The following is a 25201-nucleotide window of genomic DNA, read 5'->3' as shown; positions in this document are numbered from 1 at the left end:
AATAAGCCTCAATATTGGACTCAAGTGACCATGTGCATGACTCCTGTGCATCAGGAGGTGATTCGCTTTCTTGTGCTGCATAATTTGCATGATGTTGTCGTGTTGGGTCTGCCATGGTTGCAGGCCCATAATCCAGTTCTGGATTGGAAAGCTATGTCTGTGTCAAGTTGGGGTTGCCAGGGGATTCATGGCGATGCTCCTTTGGTATCAATTGCTTCTTCCACTCCTTCTGAGGTCCCTGAGTTTTTGTCGGACTACCAGGATGCATTTGATGAGCCCAGATCCGGTGCCCTGCCTCCTCACAGGGATTGTGATTGTGCTATAAATTTGATTCCTGGTAGTAAGTTCCCTAAGGGACGACTTTTTAATTTGTCTGTACCAGAACATGCCGCAATGCGGAGCTATATAAAGGAGTCTTTAGAGAAGGGACATATTCGCCCGTCCTCCTCCCCTCTTGGTGCAGGATTCTTTTTTGTGGCCAAGAAGGATGGTTCTCTGAGACCTTGTATAGATTATCGTCTTCTAAATAAAATCACGGTCAAATTTCAGTATCCTTTGCCATTGTTGTATGATCTGTTTGCTCGGATTAAGGGGTCCAGTTGGTTCACCAAGATAGATCTTCGTGGTGCGTATAACCTTGTGCGCATTAAGCAGGGGGATGAATGGAAAGCAGCATTTAATACGCCCGAAGGCCATTTTGAGTACTTGGTGATGCCTTTTGGACTCTCTAATGCTCCTTCTGTGTTCCAGTCCTTCATGCATGACATCTTCCGAGAATATCTGGATAAATTTATGATTGTGTATCTGGATGACATTTTGGTCTTTTCAGAGGACTGGGAGTCCCATGTGAAGCAGGTCAGGATGGTATTTCAGGTCCTGCGTGCTAATGCCTTATTTGTGAAGGGCTCAAAATGTCTCTTTGGAGTACAGAAGGTTTCCTTTTTGGGTTTTATTTTTTCTCCTTCTACTATTGAGATGGACCCAGTCAAGGTCCAGGCTATTCATGACTGGACTCAGCCTACATCTGTTAAGAGTCTTCAGAAGTTCTTGGGTTTTGCTAATTTTTACCGTCGCTCATTGCTAATTTTTCTGGCGTGGTTAAACCCTTGATGGATTTGACCAAGAAGGGTTCTGATTAGTGTTGAGCGATACCGTCCGATACTTGAAAGTATCGGTATCGGAAAGTATCGGCCGATACCGGCAAAGTATCGGATCCAATCCGATACCGATACCCGATACCAATACAAGTCAATGGGACTCAAGTATCGGACGATATCCCTGATGGTTCCCAGGGTCTGAAGGAGAGGAAACTCTCCTTCAGGCCCTGGGATCCATATTAATGTGTAAAAGAAAGAATTAAAATAAAAAATATTGCTATACTCACCTCTCCGACGCAGCCTGGACCTCACCGAGGGAACCGGCAGCGTTGTTTGCTTAAAATTCGTGCGTTTACTTCCTTACGTGAAGTCCCGGCTTGTGATTGGTCGCGTGCCGCCCATGTGGCCGCGACGCGACCAATCACAGCAAGCCGTGACGTAATTTTAGGTCCTTCAGGATTTTAAAATTACGTTCTGGCTTGTGATTGGTCGCGTCGCGGTCACATGGGCGACGCGACCAATCACAAGCCGTGACGTCACGGGAGGCTGGACACGCGCGCATTTTAAAATGCGCGCTTGTCCTGCCTCCCGTGACGTCACAGCTTGTGATTGGTCGCGTCGCCCATGTGACCGCGACGCGACCAATCACAAAGCCGGAAAGTAATTTTAAAATCCTGAAGGACCTGAAATTACGTCACGGCTTGCTGTGATTGGTCGCGTCGCGGCCACATGGGCGGCATGCGACCAATCACAAGCCGGGACTTCACGTAAGGAAGTAAACGCGCGAATTTTAAGCAAACAACGCTGCCGGTTCCCTCGGTGAGGTCCAGGCTGCGTCGGAGAGGTGAGTATAGCAATATTTTTTATTTTAATTCTTTCTTTTACACATTAATGTTGTTTCGATACCGATACCCGATACCACAAAAATATCGGATCTCGGTATCGGAATTCCGATACAGCAAATATCGGCCGATACCCGATACTTGCGGTATCGGAATGCTCAACACTAGTTCTGATGTGACTAATTGGTCTCCGGCGGCCGTGGAAGCCTTTCGGGAGCTGAAGCGCCGGTTTTCTTCGGCTCCAGTTTTGTGTCAACCTGATGTCTCTCTTCCTTTTTAGGTCGAGGTTGATGCTTCTGAGATTGGAGCAGGGGCTGTTTTGTCGCAGAGAAGCTCTGATTGCTCTGTGATGAAGCCTTGTGCTTTCTTTTCAAGAAAGTTTTCGCCTGCCGAGCGGAATTATGATGTTGGTAATCGGGAGTTGTTGGCTATGAAGTGGGCATTTGAGGAGTGGCGACATTGGCTCGAGGGAGCTAAGCATCGTGTAGTGGTCTTAACTGATCACAAAAATCTGATTTATCTTGAGTCTGCCAAGCGGCTGAATCCTAAACAGGCTCGTTGGTCGTTGTTTTTCTCCCGTTTCGATTTCGTGGTCTCGTACCTGCCTGGTTCGAAGAACGTGAAGGCTGATGCTCTTTCTAGGAGTTTTGTGCCTGACTCTCCGGGAGTTTCAGAGCCGGCTGGTATCCTCAGAGAGTTAGTGATTTTGTCTGCCATTTCCCCAGATTTGCGACGAGTGCTGCAGAAATTTCAGGCGGATAGACCTGACCGTTGCCCACCAGAGAGACTGTTTGTCCCAGATAGATGGACTAGCAGAGTTATTTCCGAGGTTCATTCTTCGGTGTTGGCAGGCCATCCTGGGATTTTTGGTACCAGAGATTTGGTGGCTAGGTCCTTCTGGTGGCCTTCCTTGTCGCGGGATGTGCGTTCCTTTGTGCAGTCCTGTGGGATTTGTGCTCGGGCTAAGCCTTGCTGTTCTCGTGCAGCGGTTTGCTTTTGCCTTTGCCTGTCCCGAAGAGGCCTTGGACGCACATTTCCATGGATTTTATTTCGGATCTTCCAGTCTCTCAGAGAATGTCTGTCATCTGGGTGGTGTGTGATCGTTTTTCCAAAATGGTCCATTTGGTGCCCTTGCCTAAGTTGCCTTCCTCCTCCGATTTGGTTCCTCTATTTTTTCAGAATGTGGTTCGCTTGCATGGCATCCCTGAAAATATTGTGTCTGACAGAGGATCCCAGTTTGTGTCCAGATTTTGGCGGATCTTTTGTGCTAAGATGGGCATTGATTTGTCTTTTTCGTCGGCCTTCCATCCTCAGACGAATGGCCAAACCGAGCGAACTAATCAGACCTTGGAAACTTATTTAAGATGTTTTATTTCTGCTGATCAGGATGATTGGGTGACTTTTTTGCCATTGGCCGAGTTTGCCCTTAATAATCGGGCTAGTCCTGCTACTTTGGTTTCGCCTTTTTTCTGCAATTCTGGTTTTCATCCTCGGTTTTCCTCGGGTCAGGTTGAGCCTTCTGACTGTCCTGGGGTGGATTCTGTGGTGGATAGGTTGCAACAGATTTGGAACCATGTGGTGGACAATTTGAAGTTGTCACAGGAGAAGGCTCAGCGCTTTGCCAACCGCCGTCGCGGTGTGGGTCCCCGACTTCTTGTTGGGGATTTGGTATGGCTGTCTTCTCGGTATGTTCCTATGAAGGTTTCCTCTCCTAAATTCAAGCCTCGCTTCATCGGTCCTTATAAGATTTTGGAAATCCTTAACCCGGTGTCATTTCGTTTGGACCTCCCAGCGTCGTTTGCCATTCATAACGTGTTCCATAGGTCTTTGTTGCGGAGGTATGTGGTGCCTGTGGTTCCTTCTGTTGAACCCCCTGCTCCGGTGCTGGTTGAGGGCGAATTGGAGTACGTGGTGGAGAAGATCTTGGACTCTCGTATTTCTAGACGGAGGCTTCAGTATTTGGTTAAGTGGAAGGGCTATGGTCAGGAGGATAATTCCTGGGTTGTCGCCTCTGATGTTCATGCGGCCGATTTGGTTCATGCCTTCCATGTGGCTCATCCTGATCGCCCTGGGGGTTTTGATGAGGGTTCGGTGACCCCTCCTCAAAGGGGGGGGTACTGTTGTGAACTCTGTTTTTGGGCTCCCTCTTGTGGTCACGACTGGTACTGTGTGAGTGCTGTCTTTGGGCTCCCTCTGGTGGTTCTTTGTGTCATTCTGCAGGTCTGAGGCTGGATCAGCTGTCTCGTTATCTGTTAGCTGGTTCCTATTTAGTTCACCTGGACTCTCAGTTGTTGCCTGCTGTCAATGTCTTCAGTGCTATTTTGGAGCTCTCCTGCAGTCCTTCGTTATCAGTCTCTTCAAGAGAAGCTAAGTTTTGCTTGGTTCATTTTTTGACCATCAGTGGTCATATGTTTCTTGGTTTATTTTTGTTTCTTGTCCAGCTTGCTAATATGTGATTTCCTTGCTTGCTGGTAGCTCTAGGGGGCTGAGTTTCTCCCCTCACACCGTTAGTTGGTGTGGGGGTTCTTGTATTCTCAGCGTGGTTATTTTGCATAGGGTTTTTTACTGACCGCACAGTTCCTATCTGTCTTCTGCTATCTAGTATTAGCGGGCCTCATTTGCTGAATCTGTTTTCATTTCTACGTTTGTGTTTTCCCCTTACCTCACCGTTATTATTTGTTGGGGGCTTCCTATATCTTTGGGGTGATTTCTCTTGAGGCAAGTGAGGTCTTACTTTCCCTCCAGGAGTAGATAGTTTCTCAGGCTGCGTCGAGACGTCCAGGATTTTTAGGCACGTTCACCGGCTACCTTTAGTGTGTTGGTTAGGATCAGGTTTGCGGTCAGTCCAGTTACCACCTCCCTAGAGCTCGTGTCTATGTTCATTAACTTAGCTAGTCCGTTTGGTGATCCTCAGCCACTAGGATCATAACAGAACACTAAGCAAAGCACCAAGCCAGAGCTCAAGCAGATTAACACTGTTGTCCAGCAAGGACTGGGAGGCAGGTGCTGGTTAATAAAGAGTGAAACAAACACCTGACCCAAGACAAACCAGCACCAGAGGAAAAATACCAGCAGCCAGAACTCCACAAGAAAATGGTGGATAGTAACAAACTAAACAGATTATAACAGTCTAATAGCTTTCCACTGACAAAAGTGTTTGTCATATCTTAGCCATGCGCTTGACCTCCATAAACCCTATATGCTTCACGTATGGCATTGAAATAACAAAGAAGGGGGGAACAATTCTCAGGCGCCTCCTCACCTATAACACTTGTTAAAATCACAAATGCTTGCATCCAGTTAGAAAATGTTTGTGGAATTGATAGCCATCGACGCTTCTCCTTATTCTCTTTTTTACTGTCATCCTTTTTTCCTTTGTCCAAATTAAACTTTGCAAGAGGTAAAAGGAAGAAAATTTAGACGTACTCATCCTTCAAAATCTTTTCTCTCACCTCACCTTTTTTAAGGTGGGATCCTAAGGAGCCTTCGTAGCAAATTTAAACTCCGGCCCGCTCTTTGTTTTGTCATCTAAATAATCTTATCATCATCCTTATCAGTTTCATCTAAACTGAAACTGACAGAGGTGTCCCTACCTGTGATGCCCACCCAAACTAATATTAACATCACTGGCCGTGCCAACCTCTGAAGTGACCCATGCCAACAATTGTGACGGGGGTCACCAACCACCTTCCAACCTCACCAAAAAATCCTTAATATTAGTCAGAATATCCCAAACACCATCAGGAACCAAATTACCGCCCCTAGTTAGACTACAAACTACACCCTAGAATCCATTTTGATTGATAACTGCACCCGCAACGGGGGGGTGTGGGTCTTAGCCTGTCTTAATGTGTGCAACCTCCCACTATTCACAATTATAGTGGACACAAGGGAAGTTTTTAGGGCCCAGCACTCCACTCCAGTAACTGTGAGATTACTATCTGCTGCCAGTGTAAGGGTACTGTCTCACAGTGGCACTTTTGTCGCTACGACGGTACGATCCGTGACGTTCCAGCGATATCCATACGATATCGCTGTGTCTGACACGCAGCAGCGATCAGGGACCCTGCTGAGAATCGTACGTCGTAGCAGATCGTTTGGAACTTTATTTCGTCGCTGGATCTCCCGCTGTCATCGTTGGATCGGTGTGTGTGACACCGATCCAACGATGCGTTTGCTTGTAACCAGGGTAAATATCGAGTTACTAAGTGCAGGGCCGCGCTTAGTAACCCGATGTTTACCCTGGTTACCATCGTAAAAGTAAAAAAAAAAAAAACAGTACATACTCACATTCCGGTGTCCGTCAGGTCCCTAGACGTCTGCTTCCCGCTCTGACTGACTGCCGTCCGGAAAGTAAGAGCAGAGCACAGCGGTGACGTCACCGCTGTGCTGTGCTTTCACTTTACGGCGGCACTCAGTCAGAGCGGGAAGCAGACGGCAAGGGACCTGAAGGACACCGGAATGTGAGTATGTACTGTTTGTTTTTTTTTTACTTTTACGATGGTAACCAGGGTAAACATCGGGTTACTAAGCGCGGCCCTGCGCTTAGTAACCCGATGTTTACCCTGGTTACCCGGGGCCCTCGGCATCGTTGGTCGCTGGAGAGCTGTCTGTGTGACAGCTCCCCAGCGACCACACAACGACTTTCCAACGATCACGGCCAGGTCGTATCGCTAATCGTGATCGTTGGAAAGTTGCAGAGTGTGACAGTACCCTAACTCAAAATCCCAGCTGGTCTATCTGCAACATCTGTTGTTTCTCATGTGGAACTGAACACTTTCATGGTCACACAATGGAAGGTCAGTGTGAAAGATATCAGCAGGAAGTAGTGTAACTTCAAGCTTGTGGGCCTCAATGTAAAATCTCCAACAGGACTCCCAGGTCTTTCTTACTATTGATCTTCTCATAAGTCCAGAAGGACCCTTTGGGCGCCCTAGGCTCCATGGCCAAGTACAATTCCAATCCCTTCACCCAGGATAGCTATGCTCCTGGCTGCAGGGAGGAGAGGACTTTGTAGAACATGGTAGAAGGAAGGTAATACCCCAGGCATTGAGTACACGAAAGTAGACGATCATACAAAGATTAGAGTCTCCCAAGGGGCTGACAGAGGAGATCACACAGGCTGTACTGAAGTGAAGAGGGCATATGCTACAGTTACAGCATATAGTACAACTCTCTCTTGTCTGCAGATATTAAATAAAAAAATCTTAATATATCCCTAAAATGACCAAGTAATTAATTTTGCAGTTTAAATAGATGTTAGGAGATACCGAAGTCCTAAACATGTCCTCAACGTAACAGATGACTCAGTGGATTCCAGGATCTGACCAGAATAGTAGCAATCATCCTAAAATTAAATAAGATTAGTGGTTATTCATAGTTTAATGTTAGTTATTTTATTACAGAGAAACTAAACAACGGAGCAGAGAAAAATTATAAAGATGTATGGAGACTTCGTCCATAGCAACCAATCAGATTTAAGCTTCTATTTTGTTTTTTTCTTAATGCAGGTGTGAAAAAGAAAATAATTAATCATAATGGTTGCTATGGGCAACATCTTTGTTGCCAGGTATGTGAAGACTATATGTTACTTTTATTGGTGATACTAGATTATATCACAATACAAATAAATAAAGTAAGACCAACCATGCTCAAAATAAATTTCAGTAGCCACTTGTCCACATTGCCATCAACAAATACTTGAAAATCCCTGGCCAAAAAAAGTCTGAAAAGCAAATAAAACAACAATATTTAGAGCAGCAATTCAGCACATATAGTCATGAGAAAAAGTAAGTACACCCTATTTGAATTCTATGGTTTCATGTATGAGGACATAATGAAAAATAAACTGGTCTTTATGAGGTCTTAAAATTTTATGAAATGAACACCAACAAATGACAAATTAGGAATCTCTGGGTTAGTTGCACAGTAAGTAAGTTATTTAAGATCCAGGAAGAAGGAGGATACCCGTTGGTCAAGGTGATCATCACCTGGGGTGTGTGGATGAAGAGAGTAGAGAAGAAGATAAAGGAAACATTCGAAAAAAGAACTCCATGGGCGGCAGAAAAATACCCTTAGCATGCAAACTGGAGGCTGCAGGGGTGAGGTGAGTGAGCAAGGGAAGGGTGGGGGCACATACAGTGAGTGGCACCAACAGGCCACTTCACTGTTCAGACTCATAGGGACCCATTTTTCTGTAACGGCTGGGGTGCGGAAAATGAGCTGCTTGGCCACAGTATTGTCGAGAGTCCCATTACAGTTTAAGGTCTGAACTGTAGGCGACCAGCTCATCAGCTGAATCTTTCTTCTGTGAAGCCATGCTGTTGTGATGGATGCAGTATGTGGTTTAGCATTGTTTTGTTGCAATATGCGCTGCCGTCCCTGAAATGGACATTGTCTGGATCATAGCATATGTGTGAAAGGTGTCTTACTTTGTAAATACTTTTCAAGTGTTTCTATTCAAGTCACAGACTTTTGTCTTCTTACATTCCAATTAATAATGTCCACGATTGTTGTACACTGTCATAAATTGGTCTATGCATATTATTGCACATGGCTAAAGAAAGCAGAAAATATGTTTCAAGCTATATGCAAGTTTGATATTTAAAGGCTGAATTGTGATATATCCGTTCATTTCATTTTTACATATACACTGTGTTCCAAATTATTATGCAAATTGGATTTAAGTGTCATAAAGATTTAATTGTTTTGTTTTTCAAATAAACTCGTGGATGGTATTGTGTCTCAGGGCTCAATGAATCACTGAAATCAATCTTAAACACATGTGATAATTAGTTTTCCTGGTGATTCTAATTAAATCAAAACTACTCAAAAATGATGTTCCACATTATTATGCAGGTCACAGGTTTCAAGCAATATGGGAAATAAAAAGGATCTCTCTGCTGCTGAAAAGCGTTAAATAGTGCAATGCCTTGGACAAGGTATGAAAAAATTAGATATTTCACCAAAACTTAAGAGTGATCATCATACTCTGATGAGATTTGTGACTGAAACAGAGCACATGCAAATAAAGGCATAATGAGGAAGTTTTCTGGCAGACAAATTCATTGGATTAAGAGAGCAGCTGCCAAAATACCATTACAAAGCAGCAAACAGATATTTGAAGCTGCTGGTGCGTCTGGAGTCCCTCGAACCTCAAGGTGTAGGATCCTTCAAAGGCTTGCTGTGGTGCATAAACCTACTATTCGGCCACTCCTAAACAGTGTTCACAAGCAGAAACGGTTGCAGTGGGCCCAGACCAGACATACATGAAGACTAATTTTCAAACAGTCTTGTTTACTGATGAGTGTCGAGCAACTCTGGACGGTCCAGATGGATGGAGTAGTGGATGGTTGGTGGATGGCCAATATGTCCCAACAAGGCTGCGACGTCAGCAAGGAGGTGGAGGAGTCATGTTTTGGGCTGGAATCATGGGGAACCAGCTGGTAGGGCCCTTTAAGGTTCCTGATGGTGTGAAAATGACCTCAGCAAAGTAAATAGAGTTTCTGACTGACAACTTTCTTCCATGGTCTAAAAAGCAGAAATGTGCCTTCAGGAGCAAAATCATCTTCATGCATGACAATGAATACCTCTGAGTAATTGGCTGCTATGGGCATAAAAGGAGATAAACTCATGGTGTGGCCACCATCTTCCCCTGACCTCAACCCTATAGAGAACCTTTGGAGTATCATCAAACAAAAGATCTATGAGAGTGGGAGGCAGTTCACATCAAAACAGCAGCTCTGGGAGGCTATTCTGACTTCATGCAAAGAAATACAAGCAGAAACTCTCCAAAAACTCACAAGTTCAATGGATGCAAGAATTGTGAAGGTGATATCAATGAAAGGTCCTATGTTAACATGTAACTTGGCCTGTTAGGATGTTTTGGAGTTAAATAGCTTTTTTGTTCAGTGAATGTGACCTCCTAATGCTGCAAATTCTTCAAATGAGCATTTTCAGTTCTTTAAAACATATCAAATGTTTAGAAATACTACTGTGCATAATAATTTGGAACAGTGCATTTTGAGTTTTTATTCATTTTGGAGATTATACTGTTATCATTGGGAGGTTTCTTCAATAAAATTCGATGTATACTCTAACGGGTGATGACTTTTATTAGACTGACTGTCATTTGCACTGACCATTTAGGAAAATCCGAGAAAAATGTCATTTGCATAATAATTTGGAACATAGTGTAAACCCTGATACAGATTTTGTTTGCTATTATATAGCTAATTTCCTACTATGAGACTTTTAATGACCACTTACTGTTTATCCAAAGACATTGTAAGAGGCCTCCCTTTTATTGTGATGGAATAATGAAGCTGATCCTGTGGAATCAGAAGGCAATGATTACACAGTATAGACTGTAATCTCTTTATACATAGAAAGTTCAACATTGCAGCCATGTCACATATGAGATAGCCTGCAGCTTGACAGCAGAGTATTACATGCAGTACTGCTCAGTTTCTTTTTATGTATGTCATTTGTCATTCATTAGTCCTATACTATAAAGGGTTGTCTCATGTTCATAAACAAGTCACATTGCAAACTGCATGTAAAAAATAGCAATTTTGCTGCTTACTTCTTATTAAAAATCCTCACCGTCCTCAAGAATGCATAGCTTTTTAATTCAATACCTTACTAGATCTCCATCCACCTCTGCAGTCGATCAGCAGTGGCGAGTCTCCCAATGAAGGAGCACAGCACTTCCTAGATGCGCCTCTTCTAGGGTAGCTGGGGGCTGCTATTTTTAGACTGTTAAAAGCTAATATCCATGGCCCCTACTCAGTCTGAGAATATCAGCCCCCAGCTGTCTGCTTTAGCTTGGCTGGGTGTCAAAATTGGGAGGGGGCAGACCATTTTTTAAATTATTTATTTAAATAATTAAAAAAAACGGCATGTGAACCCCCCTTTTTTTGATAACCAGCCAAGATAACGCTGACACCTGAGGGCTGCAGCCTGCAGGTGTCAACTTTACCTGCATTGGTTATCAAGAATAGAGGGGACCGCACACCATTTTTTTCTTTTATTTATTGCACAGGCGCCGGCTTGTGAATACACTCAGCATCGTATGCCTGCACTCGCTGCTATCAGCATATGATGATGAGAGTAATACCATCATCAGCCGACGCCTGTGACCGGTTGTAACTGCAGCGCCCCAGAGTCCTGGTTGTTGCAGTACTGATGCTCCGCCGCTAAGGGGGGCTATGGTACGTCTGATTGCACTGAAGGAGTTCACCTGACCAGGTATCACAGACACCAATACACTTCACAGTCTGGCCTTCAGGGGGAGCTAAGGGTGCTATGTATTAGGCCACTCCTCACAATCTGGTAAAACTGGGGGTTAGATAGGAAGTTAGACAGAAGCTGACTGGGTTGGAACCAGGCAACATCCTGTGGCAGAGGGTGTTGCAGGGGAAGATTCAGGTGGGTCCCTGTCAGGGGTGGGATCCTGACAGAGGCCTAGCGAACAGAAAGAACGTTACGGGACCGCGCCTGCACTTCATCGCGGCGGTACCCCAAGAAAGGACAAGAAGAGAGGTTTATTGTGCTGAGTGAGAAACGAGATCAACGCAACAAGGAGAAACACCAGTAGGAGTCGTGCTGTAAGACGAGGCAACATCCTACTGAGGCGCATAGCCGGTGGCCGGAACGCCGAGGAAGTATTGAGCTCCAGGCCTTACTTCAAACCTACGGCAGGACAGTCAGTTATAGGCGGGCTGTCTCACCCAAAATCACCTAAGCAGACACAGGGGGCACCATCTGGAGAGGGGCGACTCTAGGGTCTCGGAAGACCTCCGAGCCTACCCGTCATACGGGTGCGTCCTAGCCATATCATCTGGGGGATGAAACAGAACATCATGATCGAGTTGTGAGGGAACTTCAGAAACAGACAAAACAGTTGTGAGGACTATCCCGTAAGCACAGCAGGGAAGGACTACAACACACAAGCGCTAGAAGGTAGGCACAGATTTCCACCTGCAAAGGGAACTCTGGAGGTGCCATCGGACCGGCTGGACTCACGCAGCCCGGTTAACCGTATTCCGGACTGAGGATCCTGAAGCCTTCAGTAAAGAGGTAAAGATACTGCAACCTGGTGTCCTCGTTATTTACTGCGACCGGCACCACACCACAACAGCATCACTCTCCACCTTCATTGGACGCCCCTCAGCAGGGTCATGGGCCGGGTCTAGCCACCGTGATTGTTGTGAATTCCATTCTGGAGCTCCCTCCTGTTGTTGCTAATGGTATTTTTGTGAGTTCTGCCCTTGGGCTCCCTCTGGTGGGTTCGAGTGGAACTGCTGCTCCGTTAGGTAGCTGTAGCAGCTGCCATCACTGATCGCCTTGCCTGGGTTTGTTATTTAAACCTTCTCTGGGCTTTAGTTCATGCCAGCTGTCAATGTCTTAGGTTGGATTTGGTTCTCTCCTTGGATTTCTCATATGGCCTGTCCTTGTCAGCAAAAGATAAGTTCTGCTAGTTCTTGTTCGTCCATTTGCTTTGGACATTATTGCTTTGCAAATATGTCTCTTTTTGTCCAGCTTGTCACTATGCCATATTCAGGCTAGCTGGAAGCTCTGGGAAACAGATTTGCCCCTCCACACCGTGAGTCGGTGTGGAGTTCATTTTTTGTAAACTCTGCGTGGATTTTTGTAGTTTTTAATACTGACCGCACAGTATCCTTTTCTCTCTGTCTATCAAGTTTAGTATTGGCCTCCTTTGCTGAAAACTGATTTCATTTCTGTGTATGTCATTTCCCTCTCCACTCACAGCCAATATTTGTGGGGGGCTATCTTTCCTTTTGGGGTTTTCTCTGAGGCAAGATAGCTTTCTATTTCCTTCTTTAGGGGTAGTTAACTCTTAGGCTGTGAAGAGGTGTCTAGGGAGAGTCAGGAACATCCCACGGCTATTACTAATGTTGTTGTTAGGATTAGGGATTGCGGTCAGTAGAGATACTACCTCCTCAGAGCTCGTCCCATGTTGCGTTTTAGCCACCAGGTCATATCGGTGTGGCCTCTTAACCACCAGGTCATAACAGTACAGCTGGCCCACAATGTGTTAAATGCATCTCAAAAGAGGGAAAAGAAAGTTCTGAGTCATTTTTTTTTCCTTTGTAGCTTGTTTTGTCTTGTTTTTCCCCTTAATCTCTGGGTGGTTCAGGATTTTGGTGCTGATATGGAGGTTCAGGGTCTGTCCTTGCGCGTGGATCAACTCGCTGCAAGGGTACAGAGTATCCAAGATTATGTTGTCCAGACTCCGGTATTAGAGCCTAGAATTCCTATTCCTGATTTATTTTCTGGGGATAGATCTAAATTTTTGAATTTTAAAAATAATTGCAGATTGTTTTTTGCTCTGAGACCCCGTTCCTCTGGTGACCCCATTCAGCAGGTGAAGATTGTTATTTCTTTGCTGCGTGGCGACCCGCAGGACTGGGCATTCTCCCTTGAGCCAGGAAATCCTGCATTGCTCAATATTGACGCATTTTTTTAAGCGCTCGGATTGCTGTATGACGAGCCTAATTCTGTGGATCAGGCAGAAAAAACTTTGCTGGCTCTGTGTCAGGGTCAGGAAGCAGCAGAAGTATACTGCCAGAAATTTAGAAAGTGGTCTGTGCTCACAAAATGGAATGAGTATGCCCTGGCAGCGATTTTCAGAAAGGGTCTTTCTGAAGCCCTTAAAGATGTTATGGTGGGGTTTCCCACGCCTGCTGGTCTGAATGAGTCAATGTCTTTGGCCATTCAGATTGATCGGCGCCTGCGCGAGCGCAAGGTTGCGCACCATATGGCAGTGTCCTCTGAGCAGAGTCCTGAGCCTATGCAATGTGATAGGATTTTGACTAGAGCAGAAAGGCAGAAATTCATACGTCAGAATGGCCTGTGTTTTTACTGTGGTGATTCTGCTCATGCTATTTCTGATTGCCCTAAGCGTACTAAGAGGGTCCCTAGGTCTGTTACCATTAGTACTGTACAGCCTAAATTTCTTTTGTCTGTTACCCTGATTTGCTCATTGTCGTCCTTTTCTGTTATGGCATTTGTGGATTCTGGCGCTGCCCTGAACTTAATGGACTTAGAATTTGCCAAGCGCTGTGGTTTTTCCTTGGAGCCTTTGCGGAGCCCTATTCCCTTAAGGGGGATTGATGCTACGCCATTGGCCAAGAATAAACCCCAGTACTGGACACAGTTGACCATGTACATGGCTCTAGCACATCAGGAAAATATTCGCTTTTTGGTGTTGCATAATTTGCATGATGTTGTTGTGCTGGGTTTTCCATGGTTACAGGTACATAATCCAGTGCTGGATTGGAGATCTATGTCTGTAACTGGTTGGGGTTGTCAGGGGATACATAGTTATATTCCTTTGATGTCCATTTCCTCGTCCCCTTCTTCTGATGTTCCTGAGTTTTTGTCGGATTTCCAGGATATATTTGATGAGCCCAAGTCCAGTTCCCTGCCTCCTCATAGGGACTGCGATTGTGCCATTAATTTGATTCCTGGCTGTAAGTTCCCTAAGGGCCGACTTTTCAATCTGTCTGTTCCAGAGCATGCCGCTATGCGGAGTTATGTAAAGGAGTCCTTGGAGAAGGGGCATATTCGCCCGTCTTCGTCACCATTGGGAGCGGGATTTTTTTCTGTTGCCAAGAAGGATGGTTCCTTGAGACCCTGTATAGATTATCGCCTTCTCAATAAAATCACGGTCAAATTCCAGTACCCTTTACCTTTGCTTTCTGATTTGTTTGCTCGGATTAAGGGTGCCAGTTGGTTTACTAAAATCGACCTTCGAGGGGCGTATAATCTCGTGCGTATTAAACAAGGTGATGAATGGAAAACAGCATTTAATACGCCCGAAGGCCATTTTGAATATCTTGTGATGCCATTCGGGCTCTCTAATGCTCCATCGGTATTTCAGTCCTTTATGCATGATATCTTCCGGAATTATCTGGATAAATTCATGATTGTGTATTTGGATGATATTTTGGTTTTTTCCGATGATTGGGAGTCTCATGTGAAGCAGGTTAGGATGGTATTTCAGGTCCTTCGTGCTAATGCGTTGTTTGTGAAAGGGTCTAAGTGCCTCTTTGGAGTTCAGAAAGTTTCTTTTTTGGGTTTCATTTTTTCTCCCTCGGCTATTGAAATGGACCCTGTTAAAGTCCAGGCCATTCATGATTGGACTCAACCCACATCTGTAAAGAGCGTTCAAAAATTTTGGGGCTTTGCTAATTTTTATCGCCGCTTTATTGCTAATTTTTCTAGTGTGGTGAAGCCTCTGACCGATTTGACGAAGAAAGGCGCTGATGTGATGAATTGGTCCTCTGCGGCTTTTGAGGCCTTTCAGGAGCTTAAACGCCGTTTTACTTCTGCCCCTGTGTTGTGTCAGCCAGATGTTTCTCTCCCTTTTCAGGTTGAGGTTGATGCTTCTGAGATTGGGGCAGGGGCCGTTTTGTCTCAGAGAAATTCTGATGGCTCTTTGATGAAACCATGTGCTTTCTTCTCCAGAAAGTTTTCGCCAGCTGAGCGTAATTATGATGTCGGCAATCGGGAGTTGTTGGCTATGAAGTGGGCATTTGAGGAGTGGCGACATTGGCTTGAGGGAGCCAAGCATCGCGTGGTGGTCTTGACTGATCATAAAAATTTGATTTACCTCGAGTCTGCTAAGCGGTTGAATCCTAGACAAGCTCGGTGGTCTCTGTTTTTCTCCCGCTTTGATTTTGTGGTCTCGAATATTCCGGGATCTAAGAATGTGAAGGCTGATGCCCTTTCTAGGAGTTTTTTGCCTGATTCTCTGGGAGTTCTTGAGCCGGCTGGGATTCTCAAGGAGGGGGTGATTCTTTCTGCCATCTCCCCTGATTTGCGGCGGGTACTTCAGGAGTTTCAGGCTGATAAACCTGACCGCTGTCCAGTGGGGAAACTGTTTGTTCCTGATAGATGGACTAGCAGGGTAATTTCTGAGGTTCATTGTTCGGTGTTGGCTGGTCACCCTGGGATTTTCGGTACCAGAGATTTGGTGGCTAGGTCCTTTTGGTGGCCTTCCTTGTCGCGGGATGTGCGTTCGTTTGTGCAGTCCTGTGGGACCTGTGCTCGGGCTAAGCCTTGCTGTTCCCGTGCCAGTGGGTTGCTTTTGCCTTTGCCTATTCCTGAGAGGCCCTGGACGCATATTTCCATGGATTTTATTTCTGATCTTCCGGTTTCTCAGAAGATGTCTGTCATCTGGGTGGTTTGTGACCGGTTTTCTAAGATGGTCCATTTGGTACTGTTGCCTAAGTTGCCTTCCTCCTCTGATTTGGTTCCATTATTTTTTCAGCATGTGGTCCGTTTGCATGGTATTCCGGAGAATATTGTGTCTGACAGAGGTTCCCAGTTCGTTTCTAGGTTTTGGCGGTCCTTTTGTGCTAGAATGGGCATTGATTTGTCTTTTTCTTCAGCATTCCATCCTCAGACAAATGGCCAAACGGAGCGAACCAATCAGACCTTGGAAACCTATTTGAGATGCTTCGTGTCTGCTGATCAGGATGATTGGGTGACCTTTTTGCCGTTGGCCGAGTTTGCCCTTAATAATCGGGCTAGTTCTGCTACCTTGGTTTCGCCTTTTTTTTGTAACTTTGGTTTTCAGCCTCGTTTTTCTTCAGGGCAGCTTGAGCCTTCTGACTGTCCTGGTGTGGATTCTGTGGTGGACAGGTTGCAGCAAATTTGGACTCATGTGGTGGACAATTTGACGTTGTCTCAGGAAAAGGCTCAACGTTTTGCTAACCGTCGTCGGTGTGTTGGTCCCCGGCTTCGTGTGGGGGATTTGGTCTGGTTGTCTTCTCGTCATGTTCCTATGAAGGTTTCTTCTCCTAAGTTCAAGCCTCGCTTTATTGGGCCTTATAAGATTTCTGAAATTATCAATCCGGTGTCTTTTCGTTTGGCCCTTCCAGCTTCTTTTTCCATTCATAATGTGTTCCATAGATCCTTGTTGCGGAGATATGTGGTACCTATGGTTCCCTCCGTTGATCCTCCTGCTCCGGTGTTGGTTGAGGGGGAATTGGAATATGTGGTGGAGAAGATTTTGGATTCTTGTTTTTCGAGACGGAAGCTTCAGTATCTGGTCAAGTGGAAGGGTTATGGCCAGGAGCATAATTCTTGGGTTGTTGCCTCCGATGTTCATGCTGCCGATTTGGTTCGTGCTTTCCATTTGGCTCGTCCTGATCGGCCTGGGAGCTCTGGTGAGGGTTCGGTGACCCCTCCTCAAGGGGGGGGTACTGTTGTGAATTCCGTTCTGGAGCTCCCTCCTGTGGTTGCTAATGGTATTTTTGTGAGTTCTGCCCTTGGGCTCCCTCTGGTGGTTTCGAGTGGAACTGCTGCTCCGTTAGGTAGCTGTAGCAGCTGCCATCACTGATCGCCTTGCCTGGGTTTGTTATTTAAACCTGCTCTGGGCTTTAGTTCATGCCAGCTGTCAATGTCTTAGGTTGGATTTGGTTCTCTCCTTGGATTTCTCATATGGCCTGTCCTTGTCAGCAAAAGATAAGTTCTGCTAGTTCTTGTTCGTCCATTTGCTTTGGACATTATTGCTTTGCAAATATGTCTCTTTTTGTCCAGCTTGTCACTATGTCATATTCAGGCTAGCTGGAAGCTCTGGGAAACAGATTTGCCCCTCCACACCGTGAGTCGGTGTGGAGTTCATTTTTTGTAAACTCTGCGTGGATTTTTGTAGTTTTTAATACTGACCGCACAGTATCCTTTTCTCTCTGTCTATCAAGTTTAGTATTGGCCTCCTTTGCTGAAAACTGATTTCATTTCTGTGTATGTCATTTCCCTCTCCACTCACAGTCAATATTTGTGGGGGGCTATCTTTCCTTTTGGGGTTTTCTCTGAGGCAAGATAGCTTTCTATTTCCTTCTTTAGGGGTAGTTAATTCTTAGGCTGTGAAGAGGTGTCTAGGGAGAGTCAGGAACATCCCACGGCTATTACTAGTGTTGTTGTTAGGATTAGGGATTGCGGTCAGTAGAGATACCACCTCCTCAGAGCTTGTCCCATGTTGCGTTTTAGCCACCAGGTCATATCGGTGTGGCCTCTTAACCACCAGGTCATAACACGTGACAACCCCAGAACTGAGACAGAGAGGCCCGGTACCGGGTACCCCTCGGCCCTGCGGCAGTGGGGGCGCTCCAACTTGGCGTCACGAACAGGATCTACTTAAGCCTGAAGAATCAGGTCATGTGTGCCTTGGAACTGTGATTTATTATACTTGGACTGTGACTTATTGCAAAGACTGTGTATTGCCACTTGCCGCCAAAAGTTCCCGCCAAGAACCGCCGCCATTACAGCGCTGAGGAGACTACCAAAGCGGCGCCAAAAGCAGCGACCGCCCCCTCCGACTTCTGCTGCGAGATGACGACCTGCCCAGCAGCAGAGGAGAACCGCCCCCTGATTTGCAACGGCGGGAACAAGGTGAAGAGGGAGCTCGACCTCGGAGAAATGGCGGAGTCAGGTGCATGCACGGCTGCCGATCTCAAGACAGCGAAGATGATCAGCGGGTGCCCGAGTGACGGCGGAGTGATCCCGGCTTGCCCTCACCCACCAGAGGCGGACCCGCATCCACCGCAGCTGAAGGATCTGAACTCCTTGGAGCCGCCGGCGGAGGAGCCGAGCCTACCTATCCTGACCACGGAGTCAGCAGGTGCGAAGCCATGGAGAGCGGAGCCACATCGAGAGGCCACCTTGGAGGAGCCGCGGTCCGGGCTGCAGCCGATTCCAGTGTCCTTGTCAGCGGAACGGATAGACATCAGTGGAATCACATCAGGCGCAGGTATGGAAGTCGCCCCTACTCCCCCGGCCGATTCTGATCCCCCGCCCGATCCTGCTCTCCTGACCGATCCTGCTCCCCTGACCGATCCCGCTCCCGCGACCGTTCCTCACCCCGACAGTGACCGGTTCCTCTCAGCGGAGCTGGTGGTGCTAACCTCCGACACGATGGGGAGGCTGGTGCCTCCACTACCGACCAAGATGGGAGAACCCATAGACGTGAGCTCAGAAGGGGTGATCCTCCAGTGGGACACCCCCTGGATCGGGCCAGATAGAGCTCGGGAGGAGGGCCTCACCCTTACTGTGCTCACTTGGGACAATATAAACAATGCTTGATCCTACATTGGAAAAACTGAAAAGAGACAGAACAAACTGACGCGCCAAAAGTGAAACACCCAAAGCCTGCGCACGGCAGGAAAGACGTGGTATAGCGGGGAACTGTGCTGGCCTTTCACCCAAAGCGGGGTTGGGGTCCATACAGGAACCGGGACTACCGACTGACGTCTTCGTTACCAGTTGCAATGTGAAGACTCCTTTCCGCAACCGATATGGTGACCCACTATTGCAAAGGGGGGATCAGGTGACCTACACCCGCCACCGGAGTGCACAAGGATGGTGCGCTCGGAACGTCCAACGATGTGGGCCTGAGGGGGTGTCACCTGTTGCCTCGACCATGATTGAACCAGACTTGACAGATCTTGCTACTATCGCCACAGTACGCCTTGTTGCAGCTACCGAGCTTGCAGCCAGGGTTAGCCTTTGAATCCAGACACCGGGTGACCTGACTGCACCCGAGAGACCAACCACCGATACTGACATCGCATCAGCCGGAGATCAGGGACCAAAGCTGCCACGGTCAGGAGATGTCCACTACTGGCTGATGTCTTGCAACTTACTATGAAGCTTTAAAGTGCTTTGCAAACTGTATATAGTTAACTGTCCGTCCTTCTATGTGTATTCTTGCTGCTACAACCCGATTAGGGTTAACTCTTAAAGGGATCCCTTAGTTACCCGGGATCCCTACTTTTGTCTTTTTGCTTTTGTTTCTCGTTCATCATTGTTGAAAAGAACTGCTGGATCATGAACACTGCATGATTACAAACTTATTGTAAATAGTTTGCACCTTCTTAAAGGTGCCCTCTACTGGTTTTACAAAGAAAAGGACTCTTTGCAAAGAAACTGTTCTTGGAAACAGCACCGGAGTCCTTGCTGTATACGAACTTGCAGCTTGAGAAGTTGCACTACCTCCGAGAGACTTGGTCCCTTCTTAAAAGGGACGTTCACCAATAGCACTTAAAGTCGAATAATGCTTACATGTCATAGTTATATGTAGAAAGCTAGTTAATTGTAAGAAATGCTTAATAATGTGTTAGAGAATGAGGGCAGGAAGTGAACCCGTATGGGGTTAGTCGATGAGTCCTCCTAAGAGCCATACAGAGATGGCTCAGCGATCTTGAACTGAAAGAAGGATGATAAGTTCTATACTGTGTATAGTAGCAGAAAGGCAGTAGGCCCGGGTGAGAAGGGGCGGTCCTGCAACAGAGCGAGAGGCAGTAGGCCTGGGGCAGATAGACAGGCGGTCCTGCAGAAGTAAAGGTGGAAAATGAAGAAAAGTTGATTAGCCTTATAGTGTTTTACAAGAAGGTCTTTAGTGGATTCAGTGTGTACGTCCTTAAAGGCAACGTTAAATTATTGTTCAGTAATTGCACTAAGTAGAATACCCGGTTGGGTAAGAGAAGTTATTTATAGAATGTTATTTAAAATATTTAACCATGTTTGTAACGTTCAAGTGTCCTCACCTCCCATAAAGGGAAGCTCTGTTCAAATTTACTTGTTATTGCATTTCAAAAATTGTATGTCTTTTTGCTGACATGTATTGTTGTTTTCTTCCCAGTCCAGGAGTACTGGATTTAACCGGGGGGGAGTGCAGCGCCCCAGAATCCTGGTCGTTGCCGTACTGATGCTCCGCCGCTAAGGGGGCTATGGTACGTCTGATGGCACGGAAGGAGTTCACCTGACCAGGTATCACAGACACCAATACACTTCACAGTCTGGTCTTCAGGGGGAGCTAAGGGTGCTATGTATTAGGCCACTCCTCACAATCCGGTATAACTGGGGGTTAGATAGGAAGATAGACAGAAGCTGACTGGGTTGGAACCAGGCAACATCCTGTGGCAGAGGGTGTTGCAGGGGAAGATTCAGGGGGGTCCCTGTCAGGGGTGGGATCCTGACAGAGGCCTAGCGAACAGAAAGAACGTTACGGGACCGCGCCTGCACTTCATCGCGGCGGTACCTGTTATGATCTCAATGGCAGGAGATCTCAGAGATTACCGCAAAGTCTGCAAACATAAATACCAGCTCATAGGGAAGTGGTAACTAAGCTGACCATATACCTGATCCTAGCACAAACACTAACAGCAGCCGGGGAACGTGCCTACGTTGATCCTAGACGTCTCGCGCCAGCCGGAGAACTAACTAACCCTATCAGGGAAAATAAGACCTCTCTTGCCTCCAGAGAAAAGACCCCAAAGTAATACAAGCCCCCAATAAATAATAACGGTGAGGTAAGAAGAAAAGAAAAACGTAAGAATGAACTAGATTTAGCAAAGAGAGGCCCACTGACTAATAGCAGAATATAGTAAGAAGACTTATATGGTCAGCTAAAAAAAACCCTGCAAAATATCCACGCTGAATATCCAAGAACCCCCAAACCGACTGACGGTGTGGGGGGAGAATATCAGCCCCCTAGAGCTTCCAGCGATATCAGGAATCACATTTTGTACAAGCTGGACAAAAAATATGAACAATGCAATTGATCAAAAGTAAGAAAGCAGGACTTAGCTTATCTTGCAAAGAACCAGGACCTGAAGACAGGAGCAAACAGAAATGAACTGATTACAACGATGCCAGGCACTGGACTGAGAATCCAGGAAGTTTAAATAGCAACACCCCAGGCCTAACGAAGCAGGTGAGTACCAACCTGGGAAAGGACAATCCAAGTGCCAAACCACTAGTGACCACAAGAGGGAGCCAAGTTTAGTTCACAACAGTACCCCCCCTTTAAGGAGGGGTCACCGAACCCTCACCAAGACCACCAGGGCGATCAGGATGAGCAGCGTGGAAGGCACGAACCAAATCGGCCGCATGAACATCCGAAGCGACCACCCAGGAATTATCCTCCTGACCATAGCCCTTCCATTTGACCAAATACTGAAGCCTCCGTCTAGAGAGATGAGAATCCAAGATCTTCTCCACCACGTACTCCAACTCGCCCTCAACCAACACTGGAGCAGGAGGCTCAACAGCAGGAACCACAGGCACAACGTACCGCCGCAACAAAGACCTATGGAACACGTTGTGAATGGCAAACGACACAGGAAGATCCAAAGGAAAAGAAACCGGGTTAAGAACTTCCAAAATTTTATAAGGACCAATAAAGCGAGGCTTAAACTTAGGAGAGGAAACCTTCAGAGGGACATACCGAGAAGACAACCAAACCAATTCCCCAACACGAAGTCGGGGGCCCACACCGCGGCGGCGGTTGGCAAAACGCTGAGCCTTCTCCTGTGACAACTTCAAGTTGTCCACCACATGATTCCAAATCCGCTGCAACCTATCCACCACAGAATCCACCCCAGGACAGTCAGAAGACTCAACATGACCCGAGGAGAAACGAGGATGAAAACCAGAGTTGCAGAAGAATGGCGAAACCAAGGTAGCGGAACTAGCCCGATTATTAAGGGCAAACTCAGCCAACGGCAAGAAGGTCACCCAATCATCCTGGTCCGCAGAAATAAAACATCTCAAATAAGCCTCCAGTGTCTGATTAGTTCGCTCCGTTTGACCATTAGTCTGAGGATGGAAGGCGGATGAAAACGACAAATCAATGCCCATTTTAGCACAAAAAGAACGCCAGAATCTGGACACAAACTGGGATCCTCTGTCGGACACGATATTCTCCGGAATGCCGTGCAAACGAACCACATTCTGAAAAAACAAAGGAACCAGATCGGAAGAGGAAGGCAACTTAGGCAAGGGTACCAAATGGACCATCTTGGAAAAATGATCATACACCACCCAGATGACAGACATTCCTTGAGACACCGGAAGATCAGAAATGAAATCCATGGAAATGTGTGTCCAAGGCCTCTTCGGGACGGGCAAGGGCAAAAGCAACCCGCTAGCACGAGAACAACAAGGCTTAGCCCGAGCACAAGTCCCACAGGACTGCACAAATGACCGCACATCCCGCGACAAGGAAGGCCACCAAAAGGACCTAGCCACCAAATCTCGGGTACCAAAAATTCCCGGATGCCCTGCCAACACCGAGGAATGAACCTCGGAAATGACTCTGCTGGTCCATTTATCAGGAACAAACAGTCTGTCGGGTGGACACGAGTCAGGTCTACCAGCCTGAAATCTCTGCAACACACGTCGCAAATCCGGAGATATGGCCGACACGATTACTCCCTCTTTAAGAATACCAGCTGGCTCCGAGACTCAAGGAGAGTCAGGCACAAAGCTCCTAGAGAGAGCATCAGCCTTAACATTCTTTGAACCAGGCAGGTATGAGACCACAAAGTCAAAACGAGAGAAAAACAATGACCAACGAGCCTGTGTAGGATTCAGGCGTTTAGCAGACTCGAGATACATCAGATTTTTGTGATCAGTCAAGACCACCACACGATGCTTAGCACCCTCGAGCCAATGACGCCACTCCTCAAATGCCCACTTCATGGCCAACAACTCCCGATTACCAACATCATAGTTCCGCTCAGCAGGCGAAAACTTCCTAGAGAAAAAGGCACATGGTCTCATCACAGAACAACCAGAGCCTCTCTGCGACAAAACAGCCCCAGCACCTATCTCAGAAGCATCCACTTCAACCTGAAAGGGAAGTGAGACATCAGGCTGGCACAAAACAGGCACCGAAGTAAACCGGCGCTTCAGCTCCTGGAAGGCCTCCACGGCTGCAGGAGCCCAATTAGCCACATCAGAACCTTTCTTGGTCATATCCGTCAAAGGTTTAACAACGCTAGAAAAATTAGCGATAAAGCGACGGTAGAAATTAGCGAACCCCAAGAACTTCTGAAGACTCTTAACAGACGTGGGCTGAGTCCAATCATGAATAGCTCGGACCTTGACTGGGTCCATCTCCACAGCAGAAGGGGAGAAAATAAAACCCAAAAAGGAAACCTTCTGCACTCCAAAGAGACACTTTGAGCCCTTCACAAACAAAGCGTTATCACGCAAAACCTGAAACACCATCCTGACCTGCTTTACATGAGAATCCCAATCATCCGAGAAAACCAGAATATCATCCAGATACACAATCAAAAATGTATCCAGATACTTCCGGAAGATATGCATAAAGGACTGAAACACTGAAGGGGCATTAGAGAGCCCAAAGGGCATCACCAAGTATTCAAAATGACCTTCGGGCGTATTGAATGCAGTTTTCCATTCATCTCCCTGCCTAATGCGCACAAGGTTGTACGCACCACGAAGATCTATCTTGGTGAACCACTTGGCACCCTTAATCCGAGCAAACAAGTCTGACAATAGTGGCAAAGGATACTGAAACTTAACAGTGATTTTATTCAGAAGCCGATAGTCTATACAAGGTCTCAAAGACCCGTCTTTCTTGGCCACAAAAAAGAATCCCGCACCGAGAGGGGAAGAGGATGGACGAATATGCCCCTTCTCCAAAGACTCCTTGACATAAGAACGCATCGTGGCATGCTCGGGTACAGACAAATTAAATAATCGTCCCTTAGGAAATTTACTGCCAGGAATCAAATCTATAGCGCAGTCACAGTCCCTATGAGGAGGAAGAGCACTGGACCTGAACTCACTGAATACATCCTGATAGTCACACAAATACTCAGGAACTTCTGAAGGAGTAGAAGTAGCAATAGACACCGGCGGAGAATCACAATGAATTCCCTGACAACCCCAACTTGAGACAGACATAGCCTTCCAATCCAAAACAGGATTATGGGTCTGTAACCATGGCAGACCTAAAACGACCAAATCATTCATTTTATGCAGAACAAGAAAACGAATCACCTCCCGATGTTCAGGAGTCATGCACATGGTCACTTGTGTCCAATACTGCGGTTTATTTTCCGCAAGTGGCGTAGCATCAATTCCCCTGAGAGGAATCGGAACCTTTAAAGGCTCCAGGACAAAACCGCAGCGCTTGGCAAACGACAAGTCCATAAGACTCAGGGCAGCACCTGAATCCACAAATGCCATAACAGGGTAGGAAGACAATGAACAAATTAAAGTCACAGACAAAATAAATTTAGGCTGCAAATTACCAATGGTGACAGGACTGACAACCTTGGTTAGGCGTTTAGAGCATGCTGATATAACATGTGTAGTATCACCACAGTAAAAATACAGCCCATTCTGACGTCTATGATTTTGTCGTTCGGTTCTAGTCAGGATTCTATCACATTGCATTGAGACAGGTGTCTG

At 46.5% G+C, this 25201-nt stretch overlaps 1 protein-coding gene across 3 annotated transcripts in view; it reads right to left on the bottom strand.

Moving 5' to 3' along the window:
• The window catches only part of LOC143775237 (disintegrin and metalloproteinase domain-containing protein 9-like), a 150205-nt gene that overhangs the window by 113097 nt on the left and 11907 nt on the right, over positions 1 to 25201 (bottom strand). For all 3 annotated transcript variants that reach the window (XM_077263124.1, XM_077263125.1, XM_077263126.1), the window contains exons 4-6: positions 10208 to 10269; positions 7586 to 7664; positions 7210 to 7286 (exon numbers count right to left, since the gene is read on the bottom strand). In XM_077263124.1, the coding sequence (XP_077119239.1) occupies positions 7210 to 7286; positions 7586 to 7664; positions 10208 to 10269 (218 nt within the window). The remainder of the gene's footprint in view (positions 1 to 7209; positions 7287 to 7585; positions 7665 to 10207; positions 10270 to 25201) is intronic.

This window comes from Ranitomeya variabilis, chromosome 5, assembly GCF_051348905.1.
Source record: "Ranitomeya variabilis isolate aRanVar5 chromosome 5, aRanVar5.hap1, whole genome shotgun sequence".
NCBI lineage: Eukaryota > Metazoa > Chordata > Amphibia > Anura > Dendrobatidae > Ranitomeya > Ranitomeya variabilis.
The sequence above is the reverse complement of the archived record's forward strand: the minus strand, read 5'-3'. Positions and strand labels throughout refer to the sequence as shown.